At 38.5% G+C, this 25,903-nt stretch overlaps 1 protein-coding gene across 11 annotated transcripts in view; it reads right to left on the bottom strand.

Annotated features, from left to right (window-relative positions):
• The window catches only part of Zbbx (zinc finger B-box domain containing), a 131,772-nt gene that overhangs the window by 23,473 nt on the left and 82,396 nt on the right, over nt 1–25,903 (bottom strand). For 9 of the 11 annotated variants that reach the window (XM_021157875.2, XM_021157883.2, XM_021157879.2 and 6 more), the window contains 2 exons: nt 25,284–25,573; nt 11,695–11,845 (listed from right to left, as the gene is read on the bottom strand). In XM_021157875.2, the coding sequence (XP_021013534.1) occupies nt 11,695–11,845; nt 25,284–25,573 (441 nt within the window). The remainder of the gene's footprint in view (nt 1–11,694; nt 11,846–25,283; nt 25,574–25,903) is intronic. The other 2 variants (XM_021157881.2, XM_021157882.2) reach the window with 1 other exon arrangement.

Here is a 25,903-nt window from a genome sequence, read left to right as displayed (position 1 = left end):
GTATAATAAAAACTTCAAGTCTCTGAAGAAAGAAATTATAGAAGATCTCAGAAGATGGAAAGATCTCCCATGCTCATGGATTGGCAGGATCAACATTGTAAAAATGGCTATCTTGCCAAAAGCAATCTACAGATTCAATGCAATCCCCATCAAAATTCCAAATCAATTCTTCAACGAATTAGAAAGTGCAATCTGCAAATTCATCTGGAATAACACAAAACCTAGGATAGCAAAAACTCTTCTCAAGGATAAAAGAACCTGTGGTGGAATCACCATGCCGGACCTAAAGCTCTACTACAGAGCAATTGTGATAAAAACTGCATGGTACTGGTATAGTGACAGACAAATAGACCAATGGAATAGAATTGAAGACCCAGAAATGAACCCACACACCTACGGTCACTTGATCTTCGACAAGGGAGCTAAAAACATCCAGTGGAAGAAAGACAGCATTTTCAGCAAATGGTGCTGGCACAACTGGTTGTTAACATGTAGAAGAATGCGAATCGATCCATTCCTATCTCCTTGTACTAAGGTCAAGTCTAAGTGGATCAAGGAACTTCACATAAAACCAGAGACACTGAAACTTATAGAGGAGAAAGTGGGGAAAAGCATTGAAGATATGGGCACAGGGGAAAATTTCCTGAATAGAACAGTAATGGCTTGTGCTGTAAGATCGAGAATTGACAAGTGGGACCTCATGAAACTGCAAAGCTTCTGCAAGGCTAAAGACACCATCAATAAGACAAAAAAACCACCAACAGATTGGGAAAGGATCTTCACCTATCCTAAATCAGATAAGGGACTAATATCCAATATATATAAAGAACTCAAGAAGGTGGACTCCAGAAAGTCAAATAAACCCATTAAAAAATGGGGCTCAGAACTGAACAAAGAATTCTCACCTGAGGAATACCGAATGGCAGAGAAGCACCTGAAAAAATGTTCAACATCCTTAATCATCAGGGAAATGCAAATCAAAACAACCCTGAGATTCCACCTCACACCAGTCAGAATGGCTAAGATCAAAAATTCAGGTGACAGCAGATGCTGGCGAGGATGTGGAGAAAGAGGAACACTCCTCCATTGTTGGTGGGATTGCAAGCTTGTACAACCACTCTGGAAATCAGTCTGGCGGTTCCTCAGAAAATTGGACATAGTACTACCGGAGGATCCAGCAATACCTCTCCTGGGCATATATCCAGAAGATGTCCCAACCGGTAAAAAGGACACATGCTCCACTATGTTCATAGCAGCCCTATTTATAATAGCCAGAAGCTGGAAAGAACCCAGATGTCCCTCAACAGAGGAATGGATACAGAAATTATGGTACATTTACACAATGGAGTACTACTCAGCTATTAAAAAGAATGAATTTATGAAATTCCTAGCCAAATGGATGGACCTGGAGGGCATCATCTTGAGTGAAGTAACACAATCACAAAAGAACTCACACAATATGTATTCATTGATAAGTGGATATTAGCCCAAAACTTAGGATACCCAAGATATAAGATACAATTTGATAAACGCATGAAACTCAAGAAGAATGAAGACCAAAGTGTGGACACTGTGCACCTTCTTAGAATTGGGAACAAAACACCCAGGGAAGGAGTTACAGAGACAAAGTTCGTAGCTGTGATGAAAGGATGGACCATTTAGAGACTGCTGTATCCAGGGATCCGTCCCATAATCAGCTTCTAAACGCTGACACCATTGCATACACTAGCAAGATTTTGCTGAAAGGACCCAAATATAGCTGTCTCTTGTGAGACGATGCCGGGGCCTAGCAAACACAGGAGTGGATGTTCACAGTCAGCTATTGGATGTATCACAGGGCTCCCAATGGAGAAGCTAGAGAAAGTACCCAAGGAGCTAAAGGGATCTGCAACCCTATTGTTGGAACAACATGATGTACTAACCAGAACCCTGGAGCTCTTGTCTCTAGCTGCATATGTATCGAAAGATGGCCTATTCGGCCATCAATGGAAAGAGAGGCCCATTGGACTTGCAAACTTTATATGCCCCAATATAGGGGAATGCCAGGGCCAAAAGAATGGGAATGGGTGGGTAGGGAAGTGGGGGGCGCTATGGGGGACTTTTGGGATAGTATTGGAAATGTAATTGAGGAAAATTTGTAATAAAAATATTAAAAAAAAAAAAGATCGAGAATCGACAAATGAGACCTCATAAAATTGCAAAGTTTCTGCAAGGCAAAAGACACTGTCAATAAGACAAAAAGGCCACCAACAGATTGGGAAAGGATCTTTACCTATCCTAAATCAGATAGGGGACTAATATCCAATATATATAAAGAACTTAAGAAGGTGGACTCCAGAAAATCAAATAACCCCATTAAAAAATGAGGCTCAGAGCTAAACAAAGAATTCTCACCTGTGGAATACCGAATGGCTGAGAAGCACCTGAAAAAAATGTTCAACATCCTTAATCATCAGGGAAATGCAAATCAAAACAACCCTGAGATTCCACCTCACACCAGTCAGAATGGCTAAGATCAAAAACTCAGGTGACAGCAGATGCTGGCGAGGATGTGGAGAAAGAGGAACACTCCTCCATTGTTGGTGGGATTGCAAGCTTGTACAACCACTCTGGAAATCAGTCTGGCAGTTCCTCAGAAAATTGGACATAGTACTACCGGAGGATCCTGCAATACCTCTCCTGGGCATATATCCAGAAGATGTTCCAACCGGTAAGAAGGACACATGCTCCACTATGTTCATAGCAGTCTTATTTATAATAGCCAGAAGCTGTAAAGAACCCAGATGCCCCTCAACAGAGGAATGGATACAGAAAATGTGGTATATTTACACAATGGAGTACTACTCAGCTATTAAAAAGAATGAATTTATGAAATTCCTAGGCAAATGGATGGACCTGGAGGGCATCATCCTGAGTGAGGTAACCCAATCACAAAAGAACTCACACAATATGTACTCACTGATAAGTGGATATTAGCCCAGAAACTTAGAATACCCAAGATATAAGATACAATTTGCTAAACACATGAAACTCAAGAAGAAAGAAGACCAAAGTGTAGACACTTTGCCGCTTCTTAGAATTGGGAACAAAACACCCATGGAAGGAGTTACAGAGACACAGTTTGGAGCTGACGCGAAAGGAAGGACCATCTAGAGACTGCCATATCCGGGGATCCATCCCATAATCAGCCTCCAAACACTGACACCATTGTATACACTAGCAAGATTTTGCTGAAAGGACCCAGATATAGCTGTCTCTTGTGAGACTATGCCGGGGCCTAGCAAACACATAAGTGGATGCTCACAGTCAGCTATTGGATGGATCACAGGGTCCCTTATGGAGGAGCTAGAGAAAGTAACCAAGGTGTTAAAGGGATCTGCAACCCTATAGGTGGAACAACAATATGAACTAACCAGTACCCCCCAGAGCTTGTGTCTCTAGCTGCATATGTAGCAGAAGATGGCCTAGTCGGCCATCAGTGGAAAGAGAGGCCCATTGGTTGTGCAAACTTTATATGCCTCAGTACAGGGGAATGCCAGGGCCAAGAAGTGGGAGTGGGTGGGTGGGGGAGTGGGTGGGAGACTTTTGGGATAGCATTGGAAATGTAAATGAAATAAATACCTAATAAAAAAATTTTACATTTAAAAAAAAAATAAAAATAAAAAAAAAAAATTATAGAAGAAAACATTATTAACCTAAAGAAAGGAATGCACATAAACATACAAGAAGCATATAGAACTCCAAACAGTTTGGACCTAAAAATAAATTCCTCCTGTCACATAATAATCAAAACACCAAATGCACATAAAAAGAAAGAATATTAAAAACAGTATGGTGAAAAGGTCGAGTAACATATAAAGGCAGACCTATCAGAATTATACCAGACTTCTCAACAGAGACTATAAAAGACAGAAGATCTTGAGTTTAGTGTGTTTTGCAAAGTGTATCTTATATCTTGGGTATTCTAGGTTTCTGGGCTAATATCCACTTATCAGTGAGTACATATCATGTGAGTTCTTTTGTGATTGGGTTACCTCACTCAGGATGATGCCCTTCAGGGTCCATCCATTTGCCTAGGAATTTCATAAATTCATTCTTTTTAATAGTTGAATAGTACTCTATTGTGTAAATGTACCACATTTTCTGTATCCATTCCTCTGTTGAGGGGCATCTGGGTTCTTTCCAGCTTCTGGCTATTATAAATAAGTCTGCTATGACCAAAGTGTGGACACTTTGCCCCTTCTTAGAACTGGGAACAAAACACCCATGGAAGGAGTTACAGAGATAAACTTTGGAGCTGAGATGAAAGGATGGACCATCTAGAGACTGCCATATCCGGGGATCCATCCCATAATCAGCCTCCAAATGCTGACACCATTGCATACACTAGCAAGATTTTGCTGAAAGGACCTTGATATAGCTGTCTCTTGCGAGGCTATGCTGGGGCCTAGCAAACAGAATTGGATGCTCAGTCAGCTATTGAATGGATCACCGGGCCCCTAATGGAGGAGCTAGAGAAAGTACCCAAGGAACTAAAAGGGATCTGCAACCATATAGGTGGAACAACAATATGAACTAACCAGTACCCCCGGAGCTCGTGTCTCTAGCTGCATATATATCAGAAGATTGCCTAGTCAGCCATCAGTGGAAAGAGAGGCCCATTGGTCTTGCAAAATTTATATGCCTCAGTACAGGGGAAAGCCAGGGCCAAGAAGTGGGAGTGGGTGGGTAGGGAAGTCGGGGGCGGGGGGAGGGCCTGGGGGTTTTTTGGAATAGCATTGGAAATGTAAATGAAGAAAATACCTAATTTAAAAAAAAAAAAAAGCTAGAAGATCCTGGGTAGATGTCACACAGACACTAAAAGAACACAAATGCCAGCCCAGGCTACTATATCCAACAAAACTCTCAATTGCCATAGATGAAGAAACCAAGATATTTCATGACAAAACCAAATTTACACAATATATTTCCACAAACCCAGACCTACAAAAGATAATAAAGGAAAAACTCCAAGACAAAGAGGGAAACACCCTAGAAAAAGCAAGCAAGTAATCTTCTTTCAACAAACCCAAAAGAAGATACCCACACAAACATAATTCTACCACTAACAACAAAAGTAACAGGAAGCAACAATCACTATTACTAAATATATCTTAACATCAGTGGAATCAATTCCCCAATAAAAAGACTAACAGACTAACATCTACTAACAGACTGGATATCTAAACAGGACCAAGAATTTTGCTGCATACAGGAAATACATCTGAGTGACAAAGACAGACATTACCTCAGAGTAAAGGGCTAGAAAATAATTTTTGAAGTACATGGTTTCAAGAGAAAAACTGGAGTAGCCATTCTAATATCGAATAAAATCAACTTTCAACAAAAAGTTATCAAAATAGAAAAAGAAATACATTTCATACTCATCAAAGAAAAATCTACCAAGATGAACAACAATTCTGAACATCTATGTTCCAAATGCAAGGGAACCCACATTTATAAAAGAAAGTGTACTAAAGTTCAAAGCACACACTGTACTTCATACAATAATATTGGGAGACTTCAAGACCACACTTTCATCAATGGGACAGATCATGGAAACAGAAAGTAAACAGATAACAGGGAAACTAACACAAGTTATAGACCAAATGGATTTAGCAAATATCTATAGAACATTTCATCCTAAACAAAAGAATATACCTTCTTCTCACACTGCATAGTATCTTCTCCAAAATTTATCATATAATCAGTCACCAATATAATAGAATACACAGAAGAGGAGTAGACTGCAGGAAATAATCAAACTAAGGGCTGAAACCAACCAAGTAGAAACAGAGAGAACTAGACAAAGAATCAACAAAATCAGGAGCCAGTTCTTTGAAAAAAAATCAACAAGTTAGATAAACCCTTAGCCAGAATAACCAGAGGGCACAGAGACAGTATCCAAAATAACAAAATCAGAAATAAAAATGGAGGCATAACAACAGAAACCAAGGGAATTTTAAAAATCATTAGATCCTACTACAAAATCCTATACTCAAACAACTGGAAAATTTGGATGAAACAGGCAATTTTTTTAGATAGATACAAGGTACCAAAGTTAAATCAGGATCAGATAAACAATATAAACAGTTCCCTAACTCCTAAAGAAATAGAAGCAGTCATTAAAAGCCTCCCAGCCAAAAGCCCAGGAACAGATGGGTTTAGTATAGAATTCTATCAGACCTTCAAAGAAGACCCAATACCAATACTCTCCAAACTATACCACAAAATAGAAACAGAAGGAACACTAACCAATCTGTTCTATGAAACCATATTTACACTGATACCAAAACCACACAAAGACCAGACAAAGAAAGAGAACTTCAAACCAATTTCCCTTATGAATATCAATGCAAAAATACTCAATAAAATCCTCACATACCAAATCTAAGAACATGTCAATATGACCATTCACCATGGTTAAGAAGACTTCATCCTAGGGATGCAGGGATGGTTCAAAATATGGAAATCCATCAACATAATCCACTACATTAACAAACTCAAAGAAACAAAACACATGGTCATTTCATTAGATGCTGAAAAAGCATTTGACAAAATTCAACTTCTCTTCATGTTAAAAGTCTTGGAAAGATCAGAAATTCAAGGCCAATACCCAAACATAGTAAAAGCAATATGCATTCAATATCAAACTAAATGAAGAGAAACGTGGAGCAATCCTACTAAACTCGGGGACTAGACAAGGCTGACTACACTCTCCCTATCTATTTAATATATTAATTGAAGTTCTACCTGAGCAATTAGACAACAAAAGGAGGTCAAAGTGATACAAATTGGAAAGGAAGAAGTAAAAAATTACTATTTTCAGATGATATGGTAGTATACTTAAGTGAACCCAAAAATTCCACCAGAGAACTCCTAAACCTGATAAACAGCTTCAGCAACGTGGCTGGATATAGAATTAACTCAAGCAAATCATTAACCTTCCTCTACTCAAAGGATAAATGGGCTGAGAAAGAATTTAGGGAGGGGACAACCTTCACAATAGTCACAAACAATATAAAATATCTTGGTGTGACTCTAACCAAACAGGCGAAAGATCTTTATGAGAAGAACTTTAACTCTCTCAATAAAGAAGTCGAAGTAGAACTCAGACAATGGAAAGATCTCCCATGTTCTTGGATTGGCGGGATTAATATAGTAAAAATGGCCATCTTGCTGAAAGGAATCTACATATTTAATGCAATCCCCATCAAAATTCCAACTCAATTTTTCATTGAGTTAGAAAGAACAATTCTCAAATTTATTTGGGATAAAAGATAAAACCCAGGATAGCAAATATTATTCTCAACAATAAAAGAATGTCTGGGGGAATCACCATCCCTGACCTCAAAATATACTACAGAGCAATTGTGAGAAAAAGTGGTCTTGGTATAGTGACAGGCAGGTAGATCAATAGAATAGTGACAGGCAGGTAGATCAATAGAATAGAATTGAAGATTCAGAAATGATTCCACACACCTATTGTGACTTGATCTTTGAGAAAGGAACTAAAACCATCCAGCAGAAAAGGACAGAACTTTCAACAAATGGTGTTGTTTCAACTGGCAGTCAACATGTAGAAGAATGCAAATTGATTCACTCTTATTTTCCTGTACAAAGCTCAAGTTCAAGTACATCAAGGACCTCCACATAAAACCAGAGAAGCTGAATCTAATAGGAGAGAAAGTGGGGAAAAGCCTCAAATACATGGGCACAGGGGAAATATCCTGACTAGAACAACAAATGGTTAATTCATATTGTTGTTCCTCCTATAAGGTTGCAGACCCCTTTATTTCCTTGGGTACTTTCTCTAGCTCCTTCACTGGGGGTCCTGTGTTCCATCCTATAGATGACTGTGAGCATCCACTTCTGTATTTGCCAGGCACTGGCATAGCCTCACAAGAGACAGCAATATCAGGGTCCTGTCAGCAAAATCTTGCAGGGCAGGAGGAGGGGATTAGGGGACTTAAGGAGAGGAAATTAGTAAAGGGAAATGCAAATGAAGAAAATATCTAATAAAATTTTTTAAAAAGGAATTGACAAATGGAACCTCATAAAATTGCAAAGCTTCTGTAAGACAAAGGACATTGTCACTAGGACAAGATCTGTACCAATCCTACATCTGATAGAGGGCTATTACCTAATATATACAAATAAACCTCAAAGAATTAGACTCCAGAGAACCAAATAACCTTATTAAAAATGTAGAACAGAGCTAATCAGATAATTCTCAAGTGAGGAAATTTGAATGGCCAAGAAGCACCTAAAGAAATGTGCAACATTCTTAGTCCTCAGGGAAATACAAATCAATACAACACTGGCATTTCACCTTACATCAGTCAGAATTGCTAAGTTCTAAAACTCAGGTGACAGCAGATGCTGGCACAGATGTGGACAAAGAGAAACACTCCTTCATTGCTTGTAGGATTGCAATCTGGTACAACCACTCTGGAAATCAGTCTGTGGGTTCCTCAGAAAATTGGACATAGTACTACCTGAGGACCCAGCTATACAACTCTTAGGCATATACTGAGAAGATGCTCCAATATGCAATAAGGACTGATGCTCCACTATGTTCGTTACATCCATATTTATAATAGCCAGAAATTTGAAACAACCCATTTGTCCCTCAGCAAAAAATATGATACATTTACACAATGGAGTACTACTCAGCTATTCAAAACAATGAATTCATGAAATTCTTAGGCAAATGGATGGAACTTGAAAATATCATCCTGAGTGAGGTAACCCAATAACAAAAGAACACACATGGTATGCACTCACTGATAGGTGTATATTAGCTCAAAAGTTCACAATATCCAAGATACAATTCACAGACCATATGAAGGTCAAGGAGAAGGAAGACCAAAGTGTAGATGCTTCAGTTCTTTTTAGAAGTGGGAACAAAATACTTACAGGAGGAAATATGGAGACAAAGTGTGAAGCAGAGCCTGAAGAAAAGCCCAACCAGAGTCAGCCTCACCTGGGATCTATCCCATTTATAGTCACCAAACCTGGATCCTATAGTGAATGCCAAAAAGTGCTTGCTGACAAGATTTTGATATGGCTGTCCCCTGAGAGGCTCTGCCAGAGCCTGATAAATACAAAGGCAGATGCTGGCAGCCAACCTTTTGACTGAGCATGGGGATCCCAACGGATGAGTTGGAGAAGGGACTGAAGGAGCTATGGGAGTTTGCAGCCTCATAGAGGGAGTAACAGTGTCAACTGGCCTAATCCCTGGAGCTCCCAGGGACTGGATCACCAACCAAAGAGTATATATGGAGAGACCGATATCTCTGCCTATGTATGAGGATGGCCTTGTTGCATATCAGTGGGAGGAACAGCCCTTGGTCCTATGGGGGTTCAATTCCCAATGTAGGGGAATGCTAGGGCAGGAAGGCAGGCATGGGTGGGTGTGTGGGGGAGCACACTCATAGAGGCAGGTAGAGGGGGGATGGGATAGGGGGCTTCCTGAGTGGAGACCTAGAAAGTAGATAACATTTATAATGTGAATACAGAAAATGTCTAATAAAAGATAAAGGGGAAAAAAGGAAAAAAGTTATAATAATTTATAAACAAAGCTATTTCTATGTTCATCCTACTAAGGTAGATCTCAGGGCTTTACATTCATTACTGACTGACATGCAAAGTCCTCCAAAATACAATTAAACAAATGAAGAGTGAATAATGTATATGCTGCCAAGACTTACTGCTACAAAGAAACCCAAATTCAAGAAAAAGAGCATCTGATATAATGTAAATCTACTGAATTGGGGGGGGGGAATCTCCCTACAATGAAATGTCACAGACCTGATGAATTGTATAAATCAAAGAAAAGTAGGCCTAAGTGCCTGTCACTAAAAGGCTGAAATCCTGAATTTGTATCTCTACCCTTTGTGTAAAAAGCCAGGTGTGTCAGAGACAGGGTGAACCCTGAGGGTCAGAAGTCAGCTAGTGTACTGAATATTTGAGCTCCAGATGCAATGAGAGTCTTGGTCTAAAAGAAAAAGGATGGGCAATGAATAGAGAAAACACCTAATGCTGACCTCAGCTTTCACATTCACACAAGTATCTACCTGCACATGCCTTTATTCCATGCATCTGTGCACACACACACAGACACACACATACAAAAAAGTAATATAAATAACTACATACATGAAAAGTAAAATAATGATGATGATAATGATAATAACAATAATAAAAATTGTCAAACTTGTCCCCAAAACTTGAGAAACACAAATTAATATATTCTATAATGCCTTGTGCTATACATCAATTTCTTCTTAACTGGAGTATTACCTCCACAAAAGATTGGGGAAACTCACAAAAATTAGGAAAGTAAAACAAACAATCAAACAAACAAAACCTCTACATGTCTTAGAAAGCTGAAATTTACAAGATTCCTGAGCACTCCTCCCCAAGGTTTTAGAACTACTTCTGGAGAAAGCTGAAAGGTCAAGTAGCCAGAAGGGCATTCCTGGATTACTGCTCTGCCTGAATCACTGGACAGCTACTGTGGTTTAGCGATTGCAGTTTGTCTAGTGTGATGATATTCAGTGATAACAAATCCATGCATTGTCATATAATCAACCTTAAAAAGAAAGAATTGGTCTCCTTTATAAGCAATATGTTAAAAAGTCATTTTCCAAGTGTGTCGTCTAGAGTTTTGCAAGTTTGGGACATGTCTAAAGAGAAGATGAACATATATATATGGTGACTCAGACATTCTAGTCTTATATTCTTACACTTTACTTTAACAACATACATGCTTGTGCATGATAAAACTTGGGACACTATGTTAAATGAAATATGCTGGTCCACTTATATAAATGAGTTTTTCTTTAGAATAAGAAAAATAAACAATACAAGGATAGAGAAGAATGCTAGTAGATGGGCACTCAAGAGAGGGAATGATGAGTTACATTTAATGAGAATAAAGTTTTGATCTAGTAAGATGTGTCCTAGAGATGAATGGCACTCATGTTATATAAGAATATGAAAATAAATAGTACCAATGTGTCAGACACTTAATAGTCAAAAAGTAAATTCGAGTTATTTTTTTTTAGCATACTAAAATGATATAAAGATTATAGAAACTGAAATTACGGATAAGTCTTACACATTTAGGAGACACTAGTACATTTATAATTTGTTCATAAGGCAAATTTTAAGCAACTATTTTATAATTCTTAGCTAATGAAGTGACTCAAAGAAATTTACTATCTTGTGATATAAAATGAATACTGCTTTTAAGTTCTTAACATGCTCTTTCAAAAATTATTATTGTCTTTTCCTTACTTTCTGATATCCTCAAATATGGCAACTCATACAACTTCAATACTTTCAGATAAACAAAGTGAAGATTTCAGTCACTGAATAGAAATGGCCATGATATTTTAAATTGGAGCAACTTTAAGAGACTGGAGGCCCCAGGGAGTTTAGAAGTCAGGTGAGAGGATGAGGTGGGGACATCCATGTGGAGACAGAGGGATGTGGAAGAGGTATGGGATGTGGAACAGTCAGAGGGTTGATTGGGCGGGACACAAAATATGGTGTGTAAAAATAAATTAGTTTTAAAAAATGGCCTCATAGCAGGGGAAAAAAAAAAGATTGCCTAGGGTAGCCCAAAGATTCCTGACCAGAAGTTACCTGTGGATGTTATCTCAGAACATGAATGACTGCCTTTTATGCTTGATGAAGGGAAAACATCGAGTCTTTCATTTTTATCAACAGAAAAAAACTTCTTGGGTCCTTGATATCGTTCCTTTATAGGTTTTTTTCTGATGGTGACTTTTTGAAACTAGAAAACAACATTTAACACTTGTTTATTTTTCTACCTCATTAAAACCAAGTCACACAATCATTCAATCATTTAGCACTTACTATGACTTTGACACCAGTTTTGCTGCAATAAATTTTACACTCCTATAGTGAGTCAAAATTAATATAAAATTTATATCTATTAAATACAAAAACTAATTATAAACTGAAATTTGATGTTAATCCAAGTAGGTTGAAAGTTTAAAAAATAAAACAGTTTTTCTTTGTGTAGTCATTCCTTTATTTTCTCCCATTAGTACAGTGGTTTTTCACCCTTCCTAATGCTGTGACCTTCATGTTGTAGTGACCCCAAACTATAAAATTATTTTTGTTGCTGTTTCATAACTGTAATTTTTCTATTAACTTGAATTGCAATGTATATCTGATATGCAGAATATCTAACGTCCTAACCCTTTTAAAAGGTTTTTAGATTCCCCCAAAAGTCACTACCCACAGTTTTAGAACCACTCTCTTAGTATATTTTCACGTGAAGTATGTTGAAATAAGGAAACTCGTACATATGCTTCTGAACTATTATTTGTGTTTATAAACATAGTCTCAAAGATGAAGCAAAAGGCCAATGAGAATAAATCTTATGTGATGATGCATATTGATGAAATCCAAATTACCTAGATATACAGCTGAAAACAAATAGGCCAAAAACAGGCAAAATGAAGAGAAATAACTTGTGATTTTGATGTAGTCATAATCCAGAAAATCTAGACTGTGTCCATTAGAATTAATACCTATCCCAACAGCCACCTCACCATTCTGATTAAAATGCAAAAACAAAACATGAGCTAGACTCCTTGGCTTATACTTTTATTCTCAGAAGGAGGATTTCTGTGAGCTCAAGGGCATCCTGGGTTACATAGTGTCTTAGTTAGAGTTTCTATTTTGGTGACAAAACACCATGAGCAAAACAACTTACAAAGGAAATGCTTTATTCAATTTTCACATCCACATCAAGGTTCAGCATCAAGGAAGTAAGGATAGGCACTCAAGCAGAGCAGTAAAGGAACTCAACCTAGAGACAGGAGCTGATACAGAGTCATGGAGCGGTACTGTTTACTGGCTTACTCCCTATGGCTTGCTAAGCCTGTTCTCTGATAGAATCCAGGACTACAACCCTGGGATAGCAGCACTCACAATGGGCTGAGCTTCCCCTCCCCATCAATCACTAATTATGAAAATGCTTTATAGGGGATTTTGTGGAAGGAAAACTTGAAAGGGGGATAACATTTGAAATGTAAATAAATAAATAAAATAACAAAGAAAAAAAAATGCCTTAAAGTTGTATCATAAGGAGGCATTTTCTCGGTTGTGGTTCCCTCTTTTCAGGTAACTACCTTTTTTTTCAAGTTCATATAAGAATAGCCAGCACATATAGTTAGCTAGACCCACTCCTTAAAGTATGAAACCAAGGAAAAAACAATAATTGTAAAGCAAGGCTTTTAGATAGATTTAGATACAGTGAGAGTGATTACCAGTATTTAACAATTGCATGACCAATGTAATATTTTGTTCCAAAGGATGAAATACCATGAAGTGATTCTTATAACTCCAAAAATATATATAGATGACATTTAAACATCCTAAAATAAGGCTGGCAACCAGTAATGTATGGCATTCAGGAATTGGGATTCCTCCATTCTCCAGAAACTTGTTTATAGCTCACCCAGTTATTGATCAGCTCTATTACATACAAATCATACCATTACCAATAATAATAAAAAAAAAACATTTTAAACTCTTAGTTTGGATTTTTGGAAATTTACAATGGTGATACTTTGTTTTGCACTAATTTTTTTCTCAAATTCACAAAGTTTAGTATAGGCAGTTTCAGAATCAAAATAAACAAGGACTTCCAAGTAGTTAATTTCCATTCCCAGTATAGCTCAAAAAACATAATTCAATAGGAATTTCTACTTTACAATGACAGAAGTCCAAAATGAACAATTTTACACTTAATTTGACTTTTAGGAAACATCACAGCCAAAATTATTACTGATTCTTGAATCTGAATTTTATTCTTGAATATAATAGATTTCTACATGATTTCTGGCAAGGGAAATCACTTTGCTAAAGGGGAGCTTACAATTCAACCACTTGAATATCTGAAAGCAAGAATCCTTTCTTCAAACTGTGAAGGACCAACTCTTCTGATGTCTAATCTCAAAACCTCTCATTATTGAACAGACTCTTGGTGGTACCTGCCTGTTACTCAAGGTCTTTGTGCTTATAATCCAACTCACCACTGAGACTAGCCGAGTCAATTCCTGAATGAAGATACTCAATCTCCTGGCCTAGTAGTTTGAAACTACTACTACTAGCAGAAGATGATTTCTGTGAAACAATTACAGTTTAATTCCTACATGGTGTATATTCCATGTTGTTACCTTACTGACAAACGTCTAGGAATAATGGTTATTTAACTCACCATGAAAATATGAGGTCAAAGCTTATTGTTCCATAAGTGAACATTTTACGTTTGTGACATTGGCTTAGACTATTTCCCTAGAAGATTGTTGATAGTCACTGCTTATTTGAGTTGCTAAAGGATGATTAGTTTAAACTGTGCCCAAATAAAGATAGTTGGAGTAGCAGATTCTTTGAGACAAGCAGATGTATAGCACTAAAAATTTCTGAAAGACATCTGCAAATTTGCTGAGCATATGTTCTTGAAATTCAGTAATATCTTCCTGAGCAACTAGGTATGAGGCACTTTTGCTCTGCGATGAAAAATGTTAACACACATATACACAGATGACCTGACATAGATCCCATGCATGTCCTGTGCTTGACATTTTTCAGTCTCTGTGAGTCCATGTGAGCCCCACTATGTTGTTTTGGTAGGTTGTCCTTCAACCTTTCTGATTCCTACAATGTTTTCTCAGTCTTCTGCTGGGTTCTCAGGTCTTCAAGGGGAGGGTCCCAATGGAGAGCCCCAAGTTAGAATCTTTCTGCATAATGGCTGGCACTAGGAACCACACCCTGTATGCTGCCACAGGAAGTCTCTCGGATGTTGATTGCATGGTGTTTTCTGTGGGACTCCTAATGATGGCAGCAGGTCTTTCTCCAACTCATTTGTCTGTTCTTGAGACTCTTTTGCTCCCATTGAGACTCTCTTGCCTTGTCCAGTCTTGATAACAGAGGACCGGATCTGGGTGGAGAGGTGGGGATTCCAAACTGGGAGGAGTACAGCAATAGTTAATCATGCTTTATTTTGTTATTGATATACTCTATAATGCATGCTTTTTTTTATAACTTATTACTATCATAGTGCATCTATGCAAATTTATTAAAGATCTTAAATCTTTGCAAAATGTCATTTTTCTCTATGAGTTTTTCATAATTAAAATTGAATATATGTGGAGTTATGTTAAAAGTATAGTTCCGTTTCATCTTAATACTGTTATTAATTTCATTATAAGCATTATCAGAAACTATGTTTTTTTTCTAAAATTCCCTTCATTAAGGTAATGGAAGATACACATTATTAGTTGTTTAACAAGGATATTTTAAATTTCTCAAAAACTTTACTATTTCTGTAGTGCATGTAGGTTCTTACAAGTCACTTGATTGACTTTTTATAAATAAGTTACTAAGTCTATCCACCATTATTTTCTGATTTCTGAGTTTACATACTGAAAAATAATGTTTTTCAGATTTCTTTATTAAAGGTACACTGGCCTCAGGAGGTAATTGAAGGATGTTATCTTTTTTTTTTCCCACAAGAGATTCGGTGTTTTGATTAGAATATAAATTATTTAATTATTTATTAAATGTGACCTGAAAATCTTTCATGCCTCAATTCCTCTGATTTGTTTTATGAATGGAAAACAATATAAAGAAACACGAATGCATTTACTATTAGTTCAAAAATGTTCATTCTGTCTTCATTCATTATTTTGTTAACATAATAGAGTATGACATACAGGGAAATTTCTGAAGAAAGTAGATTTCCTTTCATTCTGAATATTAAAAAGTTTAGGATCTGGGGTCCATGTCTTCTCAGTGCCTTCTTGCTATACCATCCAATAGAGGAAGGTAGGTGAAGAGGAAATACCAGAGACTTAAATATACCAAAACTTACTGTTGTAACAAACTCTGTCAAATAACAATACCCTTTCTAGAGTAACCACAGCAAGACATTCATAAGGAAAGCACACATAACCCGATTCATGCATTGTACACTCTACTTCTTGACCTTAATACTCCTGGCACTGGGGATTATGATTCCAACATAAAAACTTTGGAAAAACACAATCGAATGATGGTAAATGACATCTGTCACTAGATTTCTAAATTCATTCACACTAAACTTCCATAAGCAATATTTATAGAAAATCTATGCCACTTTTCAACATTTTGAAGTATTTTTTTTTTGATTTTTAATATTTTTATTACATATTTTCCTCAATTACATTTCCAATGCTATCCCAAAAGTCCCCCATAGCGCCCCCCACTTCCCTACCCACCCATTCCCATTCTTTTGGCCCTGGCATTCCCCTATATTGGGGCATATAAAGTTTGCAAGTCCAATGGGCCTCTCTTTCCATTGATGGCAGACTAGGCCATCTTTCGATACATATGCAGCTAGAGACAAGAGCTCCGGGGTTCTGGTTAGTACATCATGTTGTTCCAACAATAGGGTTGCAGATCCCTTTGGCTCCTTGGGTACTTTCTCTAGCTTCTCCATTGGGAGCCCTGTGATACATCCAATAGCTGACTGTGAACATCCACTCCTGTGTTTGCTAGGCCCCAGCATCGTCTCACAAGAGACAGCTATATTTGGGTCCTTTCAGCAAAATCTTGCTAGTGTATGCAATGGTGTCAGCGTTTAGAAGCTGATTATGGGATGGATCCCTGGATACGGCAGTCTCTAAATGGTCCATCCTTTCATCACAGCTACGAACTTTGTCTCTGTAACTCCTTCCCTGGGTGTTTTGTTCCCAATTCTAAGAAGGTGCACAGTGTCCACACTTTGGTCTTCATTCTTCTTGAGTTTCATGCGTTTAGCAAATTGTATCTTATATCTTGGGTATCCTAAGTTTTGGGCTAATATCCACTTATCAGTGAATACATATTGTGTGAGTTCTTTTGTGATTGTGTGATTTCACTCAAGATGATGCCCTCCAGGTCCATCCATTTGGCTAGGAATTTCATAAATTCATTCTTTTTAATAGCTGAGTAGTACTCCATTGTGTAAATGTACCATAATTTCTGTATCCATTCCTCTGTTGAGGGACATCTGGGTTCTTTCCAGATTCTGGCTATTATAAATAGGGCTGCTATGAACATAGTGGAGCATGTGTCCTTTTTACCGGTTGGGACATCTTCTGGATATATACCCAGGAGAGGTATTGCAGGATCCTCCGGTAGTACTATGTCCAATTTTCTGAGGAACCGCCAGACTGATTTCCAGAGTGGTTGTACAAGCTTGCAATCCCACCAACAATGGAGGAGTGTTCCTCTTTCTCCACATCCTCGCCAGCATCTGCTGTCACCTGAATTTTTGATCTTAGACATTCTGACTGGTGTGAGGTGGAATCTCAGGGTTGTTTTGATTTGCATTTCCCTGATGATTAAGGAAGTTGAACATTTTTTCAGGTGCTTCCCTGCCATTTGGTATTCCTCAGGTGAGAATTCTTTGTTCAGTTCTGAGCCCCATTTTTTAATGGGGTTATTTGACTTTCTGGAGTCCACCTTCTGAGCTATTTATATATATTGGATATTAGTCCCTTATCTGATTTAGGATAGGTGAAGATCCTTTCCCAATCTGTTGGTGGTTTTTTTGTCTTATTGATGGTGTCTTTAGCCTTGCAGAAGCTTTGCAGTTTCATGAGGTCCCACTTGTCAATTCTCGATCTTACAGCACAAGCCATTACTGTTCTATTCAGTAATTTTTCCCCTGTGCCCATATCTTCAAGGCTTTTCCCCACTTTCTCCTCTATAAGTTTCAGTGTCTCTGGTTTTATGTGAAGTTCCTTGATCCACTTAGACTTGATCTTAGTACAAGGAGATAGGAATGGATCGATTCGCATTCTTCTACATGTTAACAACCAGTTGTGCCAGCACCATTTGTTGAAAATGCTGTCTTTCTTCCACTGGATGTTTTTAGCTCCCTTGTCGAAGATCAAGTGACCATAGGTGTGTGGGTTCATTTCTGGGTCTTCAATTCTATTCCAATGGTCTATTTGTCTGTCACTATACCAGTACCATGCAGTTTTTATCACAATTGCTCTGTAGTAGAGCTTTAGGTCCGGCATGGTGATTCCACCACAGGTTCTTTTATCCTTGAGAAGAGTTTTTGCTATCCTAGGTTTTGTGTTATTCCAGATGAATTTGCAGATTGCACTTTCTAATTCGTTGAAGAATTGATTTGGAATTTTGATGGGGATTGCATTGAATCTGTAGATTGCTTTTGGCAAGATAGCCATTTTTACAATGTTGATCCTGCCAATCCATGAGCATGGGAGATCTTTCCATCTTCTGAGATCTTCTATAATTTCTTTCTTCAGAGACTTGAAGTTTTTATTATACAGATCTTTCACTTCCTTAGTTAGAGTCACGCCAAGATATTTTATATTATTTGTGACTATTGAGAAGGGTGTTGTTTCCCTAATTTCTTTCTCAGCCTGTTTATTCTTTGTGTAGAGAAAGGCCATTGATTTGTTTGAATTAATTTTATATCCAGCTACTTCACCGAAGCTGTTTATCAGGCTTAGGAGTTCTCTGGTGGAATTTTTAGGGTCACTTATATATACTATCATATCATCTGCAAAAAGTGATATTTTGACTTCATCTTTTCCAATTTGTATCCCTTTGATCTCCTTTTGTTGTCGAATTGCTCTGGCTAGGACTTCAAGTACAATGTTGAATAGGTATGGAGAAAGTGGACAGCCTTGTCTAGTCCCTGATTTTAGAGGGATTGCTTCAAGCTTCTCACCATTTACTTTGATGTTGGCTACTGGTTTGCTGTAGATTGCTTTTATCATGTTTAGGTATGGGCCTTGAATTCCTGATCTTTCCAAGACTTTTATCATGAATGGGTGTTGGATCTTGTCAAATGCTTTTTCCGCATCTAACGAGATGACCATGTGGTTTTTGTCTTTGAGTTTGTTTATATACTGGATTACTTTGATGGATTTCCATATATTGAACCATCCCTGCATCCCTGGGATGAAACCTACTTGGTCAGGATGGACGATTGTTTTGATGTGTTCTTGGATTCTGTTAGCAAGAACTTTATTGAGGATTTTTGCATCAATATTCATAAGGGATATTGGTCTGAAGTTTTCTATCTTTGTTGGGTCTTTTTGTGGTTTAGGTATCAGAGTAATTGTGGCTTCATAGAATGAGTTGGGTAGAGTACCTTCTGTTTCTATTTTGTGGAATAGTTTGTGAAGAACTGGGATTAGATCTTCTTTGAAGGTCTGATAGAACTCTGCACTAAACCCATCTGGTCCTGGGCTTTTTTTAGTTGGGAGACTATTAATGACTGCTTCTATTTCTTTGGGGGATATAGGGCTGTTTAGATCATTAACCTGATCTTGATTCAACTTTGGTACCTGGTATCTGTCTAGGAACTTCTCCATTTCATCCAGGTTCTCCAGTTTTGTTGAGTATAGCCTTTGGTAGAAGGATCTGATGGTGTTTTGGATGTCTTCAGGATCTGTTGTTATGTCTCCTTTTTCATTTCTGATTTTGTTAATTAGGATGCTTTCCCTGTGCCCTCTAGTGAGTCTGGCTAAGGGTTTATCTATCTTGTTGATTTTCTCAAAGAACCAGCTCCTTGATTGGTTGATTCTTTGAATAGTTTTTCTTGTTTCCACTTGGTTGATTTCGCCCCTGAGTTTGATTATTTCCTGCCGTCTACTCCTCTTGGGTGAATTTGCTTCCTTTTGTTCTAGTGCTTTTAGGTGTGTTGTCAAGCTGCTAATGTGTGCTCTCTCTAGTTTCCTTTTGGAGGCACTCAGAGCTATGAGTTTTCCTCTTAGAAATGCTTTCATTGCGTCCCATGAGTTTGGGTATGTTGTGGCTTCATTTTCATTGAACACTAAAAAGTCCTTAATTTCTTTCTTTATTCCTTCCTTGACCAAGGTATCATTGAGAAGAGTGTTGTTCAATTTCCACGTGAAGGTTGGCTTTCTATTATTTATTTTGTTATTGAAGATCAGCCTTAGTCCATGGTGATCTGATAGGATGCATGGGACAATTTCAATATTTTTGTATCTGTTGAGGCCTGTTTTGTGACCAATTATGTGGTCAATTTTGGAGAAGGTACCATGAAGTGCTGAGAAGAAGGTATATCCTTTTGTTTTAGAATAGAATGTTCTGTAGATATCTGCCAGATCCATTTGATTCATAATTTCTCTTAGTTTCTCTATGTCCCTGTTTAGTTTCTGTTTCCATGATCTGTCCATTGGTGAAAGTGGTGTGTTGAAGTCTCCCACTATTATTGTATGAGGTGCAATGTGTGCTTTGAGATTTACTAAAGTTTCTTTAATGAATGTGTTAATTGAGAGTTTGGCTGGGTATAGTAGCCTGGGTTGGAATTTGTGTTCTTTTAGTGTCTGTATAACATCCGTCCAGGATCTTCTGGCTTTCATAGTCTCTGGTGAAAAATCTGGTGTAATTCTGATAGGCTTGCCTTTATATGTTACTTGGCCTTTTTCTCTTACTGCTTTTAGTATTCTATCTTTATTTAGAGCATTTGTTGCTCTGATTATTATGTGTCGGGAGGTATTTCTTTTCTGGTCCAGTCTATTTGGAGTTCTGTAGGCTTCTTGTATGTTCATGGGCATCTCTTTCTTTAGATTTGGGAAGTTTTCTTCTATAATTTTGTTGAAGATGTTTGCTGGTCCTTTGAGTTGGAAATCTTTATTCTCATCCAATCCTATTATCCGTAGGTTTGGTCTTCTCATTGTGTCCTGTATTTCTTGGATGTTTTGAGTTAGGATCTTTTTGCATTTTACATTTTCCTTGATTGTTGTGCTGATGTTCTCTATGGAATCTTCTGCACCTGAGATTCTCTCTTCCATCTCTTGTATTCTGTTGCTGATGCTCGTATCTATGGTTCCAGATTTCTTTCCTAGGGTTTCTATCTCCAGTGTTGCCTCATTTTGGGTTTTCTTTATTGTGTCTACTTCCCTTTTTAGGTCTAGTATGGTTTTGTTCATTTCCATCATCTGTTTGGATGTGTTTTCCTGTTTTTCTGTAAGGACTTCTACCTGTTTGATTATGTTATCGTGTTTTTCTTTAAGGATTTGTAACTCTTTAGCAGTCTTCTCCTGCAATTCCTTAAGGGATTTTTGTGCTTTCTCTTTATTGTCTTCTGCCTGTTTAGCAGTGTTCTCCTGCATTTCTTTAAGTGTGTTATTAAAGTCCTTCTTGAAGTTCTCTATCATCATCAGGAGATATGCTTTTAAATCCGTGTCTAGCTTTTCCGGTGTGTTGGGGTGCCCTGGACTGGGAGAAGTGGGGGTGCTGGGTTCTGATGATGGTGAGTGGTCTTGGTTTCTGTTAGTAAGATTATTACGTTTACCTTTCGCCATCTGGTAATCTCTGGGGTTAGTTGTTATCGTTGTCACTGTTTAAAGATTGGAGCAGAAGCTGTGTTCCACTCACCAGCAGTCTCTAAATCCTGCGGCGGGGGTCGTGGGTAGCTGACGGTACCCCGGTGCTGGTCCAGCCGGAAGAGGCCTGTGGTCCTACATAGGCAGTTTTTCTGCTTCCCTAACTAATGCAGTCTCTGGTCCCGCGTGCAATTTGATTGAAGCAGAAGCTGTGTTCCACTCTCCAGAAGTCTTAAGATCCTGTGGTGGGTGTTGTGGGTAGCTGGTGAGTGTCAGCCGACCCTGCGCCCCAGCTGCCCCGGTGCTTTTCTGACCGGAAGAGGGTTGTGGCCCTATGTAGGCCGGATTTCTCTCTCCCCAACCAGAGCAGTCTCAGGTCCCGCGTGATTGGACTGGAACAGAAGCTGTGTTCCACTCACCAGCAGTCCTAAAATCCTGCGGCGGGGGTCGTGGGTAGCTGGCGGGTGTCAGGCAACCCTGCGCTCCCGCTACCCTCGCGCTGATCCGGCTGGATGAGGCCTGTGGCCCTACTCAGGCTGGTTTCTGCTTCCCTAACTAATGCAGTCTCAGGTCCCGCGCAATTGGATTGGAGCAGAAGCTGTGTTCCACTCACCAGCAGTCCTAAAATCCTGCGGTGGGGGTCGTGGGTAGCTGGCGGGTGTCAGGCAACCCTGCGCTCCCGCTACCCTGGTGCTGATCTGGCCGGATGAGGCCTGTGGCCCTACTCAGGCCGGTTTCTGCTTCCCTAACTAATGCAGTCTCAGGTCCCGCGCAATTGGATTGGAGCAGAAGCTGTGTTCCACTCACCAGCAGTCCCAAAATCCTGCGGCGGGGGTCGTGGGTAGCTGGTGGGTGTCAGGCAACCCTGCGCTCCCGCTACCCCTGCGCTGATCCAGCCGGATGTGGCCTGTGGCCCTACTCAGGCCGGTTTCTGCTTCCCTAACTAATGCAGTCTCAGGTCCCGCGTGATTGGACTGGAGCAGAAGCTGTGTTCCACTCACCAGCAGTCCCAAAATCCTGAGGCGGGGGTCGTGGGTAGCTGGCGGGTGTCAGGCAACCCTGTGCTCCAGCTATCCTGGAGCTGATCCAGCCGGATGAGGCCTGTGGCCCTACTCAGGCCGGTTTCTGCTTCCCTAACTAATGCAGTCTCAGGTCCCGCGTGATTGGACTGGAGCAGAAGCTGTGTTCCACTCACCAGCAGTCCCAAAATCCTGCGGAGGGGGTCGTGGGTAGCTGGCGGGTGTCAGGCAACCCTGCGCTCCAGCTACCCCGGCGCTGATCCGGCCGGATGAGGCCTGTGGCCCTACTCAGACTGGTTTCTGCTTCCCTAACTAATGCAGTCTCAGGTCCTGCACGCAATTGGATTGGAGCAGAAGCTCATTTTGAAGTATTTAAATAATACATCAATGTAATAACAATTGAAAATTATATTATGCTTCAATTTGATTCAATGTATCAATGTTTGTACTTTTCTTCCAGCCCCACAGTTCTAGAACTGTGTCTTATTAATCGTTTTATATAAATAACAGCTTCTAGTGCTAGTATAACTTAATTTTATGTCATACCTTTCTTATCATCACTATTTCTTCATAAGCACAATACATTTTCCTTATTATTAAGTTTTCATTACTTTTATGTCAGGCCTGTGATTCATTGCCTTTTACTTTTTCTTCCATTCATGATTATATACTCTCTTGTGCTCACAGTGTCTTTATACCCTAGTAAATTTAAACCTAAGTTTAAAAGTATTGTATTTTGAAAATGTGTTTAATGAATCTGAGACATCATAATTATACTTTATCAGGATTTCAACAACTGGACAAAACTGTGTATCCTACTAAATATTCCAAGACCACAAACAATAAACTTCAAATTTGAAATATGGCTCTAATAAATGGGTGTTCCTTTAACAGAATAATAGAAGACACAATTTGGAAGCAAAACCACGGTAAGAGACCATCTGTATACATTTCGTAGTAATTAATTTTTCTTGCTAAGAAGAAAGAAGAGACAAAGAGACAGACAAAGAGAGAAAGAAAACTTGGCCGTCTAAGTATTCAACCATCTGTGAAATTTTATGGTCTTAGGGATCCTGACAGAAGGCACCAGACCAATTTACTCTAAGAACTGGCCTTTTTTTCCTTCTCAGATACATTTGATGTCAGAGTGCCACCCTCCACATCAGCTCTGTGAGCCATTTCCCACTGAACATCTTCAGTATAGATGAGGATATATTCACTGCTCACAGAAGAACCAGCATTCCCTAAGTGTAGGATTCCTATCCTATATGAATAGATATATCAAACCATCACCACAATGCCCTGTTGAATATGGAAAAATAAATTCTTGTTTTTCTTTGCTGAAAATAAACATCATAATCTACTGATTTCTTCACAGGGTCAGTAGAATGACAAGCTCATTTGAAGTGAGACACTGCTGCGGGGTAATTTTAGTGAGTTTCATTCTGGAAAGGAATTGGGTTTAGATCCCCCATGAACAGCAGGTCACTCCTAGGAATGACCGACATTAGTATCTTTGTTTGAAAATTGCAGGCAAGAATATACAACTAACTGGATGGGTACCTACAGACCTGTGTAAAATTATAACCCCAATTTTCCACTTCTCATGTCAGATATTTTATTGACCTGGCCCCAGATCTACCCAGATCAGTTTTCTATCATCTTGCTGCACATGAGGGCCCCCAATGGAGGTGCTAGAGAAAATACCCAAGGAGCTAAAGTGATCTGCAACCCTATAGGTGGTACAACATTATGAACTAACCAGTACCCCGGAGCTCTTGACTCTAGCTGCATATGTATCAAAAGATGGCATAGTCGGCCATCACTGGAAAGAGAGGCCCATTGGACACACAAACTTTATATGCCCCAGTACAGGGGAATGCCAGGGCCAAAAAAAAAAAAAAATGAGAATGGGTGGGTAGGGAAATGGGGGAGAGGGGGGAGGGTATGAGGGACTTTTGGGATAGCATTGGAAATGTAATTGAGGAAAATACGTAATAAAATATATTAAAAAAAAAACAAAAAAATACTACATTATTGATAGAACAGTACAAAAACAACAACAACAACAGTCTGCACAAAACCAAATGATCATGCAGTCATTTCATTCTCCCACATGTTTTGGTTCTTGATTCAGTTTAGGCTGCATAAAATGACTTTAAAATTAAATTTTAAATACTGGAAAATGGGTGGTTTATTTAATTACCAAGAATTTTATTATTAATAATCATAACTACATAAGACTTCTATTATGTAGGATGATGGTTCGAAAACATTTTAAAATTTGGCATGAGTACACGAATGAGCTTCTTTCTTTGTTGCACTATTTCCTCCTTAGGCATATTCCTAAAATCATGACTTGCTTTACCTACCTTGCAGGAAGTGGTCATTTTCTCTGCACCTAAAAAGATATCACTTTCAATAATAAACGTATTGATGTACATATATGTGTGTTTATGCATGTATATGTGTTTGTACATAACACACACATATATATATATATGTATATATATATATATATATGTATATCAGAATGACACTCTATTCTCCAATTGTAAATTTATTTGCAAAAGCACCATTATTCTTGATATATCTATGAGGTGTTCCTCAAATATCATTTGTCACAGAAAAAATGCATGTTAAAATGACATTTATCTTATAAGAAATGCCTGTTTCCATATGAGTCATGCTTTAGTTATCACATTAAGAAGCAGTACTTTAAGTAGAAAATAACCTTTAGTATGTCTTATGCCATAACATCATTTTCTCAAGAATGTCCTTATAAACTATTAATGCAGTAAATATAATAGGTATTTACCAGTGGTTCCTTTGCAGTTTTTGAATTTCCCAAGTTTGGTCTCTCATTTGGATTGCTGCATTTCAATGATGTGTTGGTGTCTTGAGATGAATTCTCCTCTATGAAAGATGTAGATAAATCTATAGTTGGCAAGGAACCCTTGCTCCCAAGTGACATGCAGGAATCAACAGTGTCTTTGTTATTTTGGGGGTCTATATTTTTCTCTGTTTCATTTTTCTCAAAAGAGGTAGTTTCTCCTATTTTTTTAAATTCATCGGAATAAATGCAAGACTCCACAGTGTTGCCAAAATCTGTGCTTGAAAAATCCATAAAAACATTAAGAATTAATTGACTATATTATTCAAAAGCCAAAAGTCCAGTGGTTAGGGACTCTAGTGGTTAAAAATGTTTTACATATAAATCTTGTTTTATCAAAACCTGTTTACACATTTCTGTATTCTACATTATCAGTTCAAATTGTGTTCAGACAGGGCAAAGGGAGGCAACTAGATAAAACTGTAGCCATGAGGGGGCAACAAGAAACTGTGGCAGGAATATCTGTTGTACCAAGGTACAAAATGAGCAAGGCAGTATTAGTCATTACCTCATTATGTGTGCACCAAGTCTCCTCATTTAGATCA

This window comes from Mus caroli, unplaced genomic scaffold (genome assembly GCF_978045245.1).
Source record: "Mus caroli unplaced genomic scaffold, Mus_caroli_1 scaffold_3, whole genome shotgun sequence".
Taxonomy (NCBI): domain Eukaryota; kingdom Metazoa; phylum Chordata; class Mammalia; order Rodentia; family Muridae; genus Mus; species Mus caroli.
Note: the sequence above shows the minus strand (reverse complement) of the source record. Positions and strands in the feature narration are given on the sequence as shown.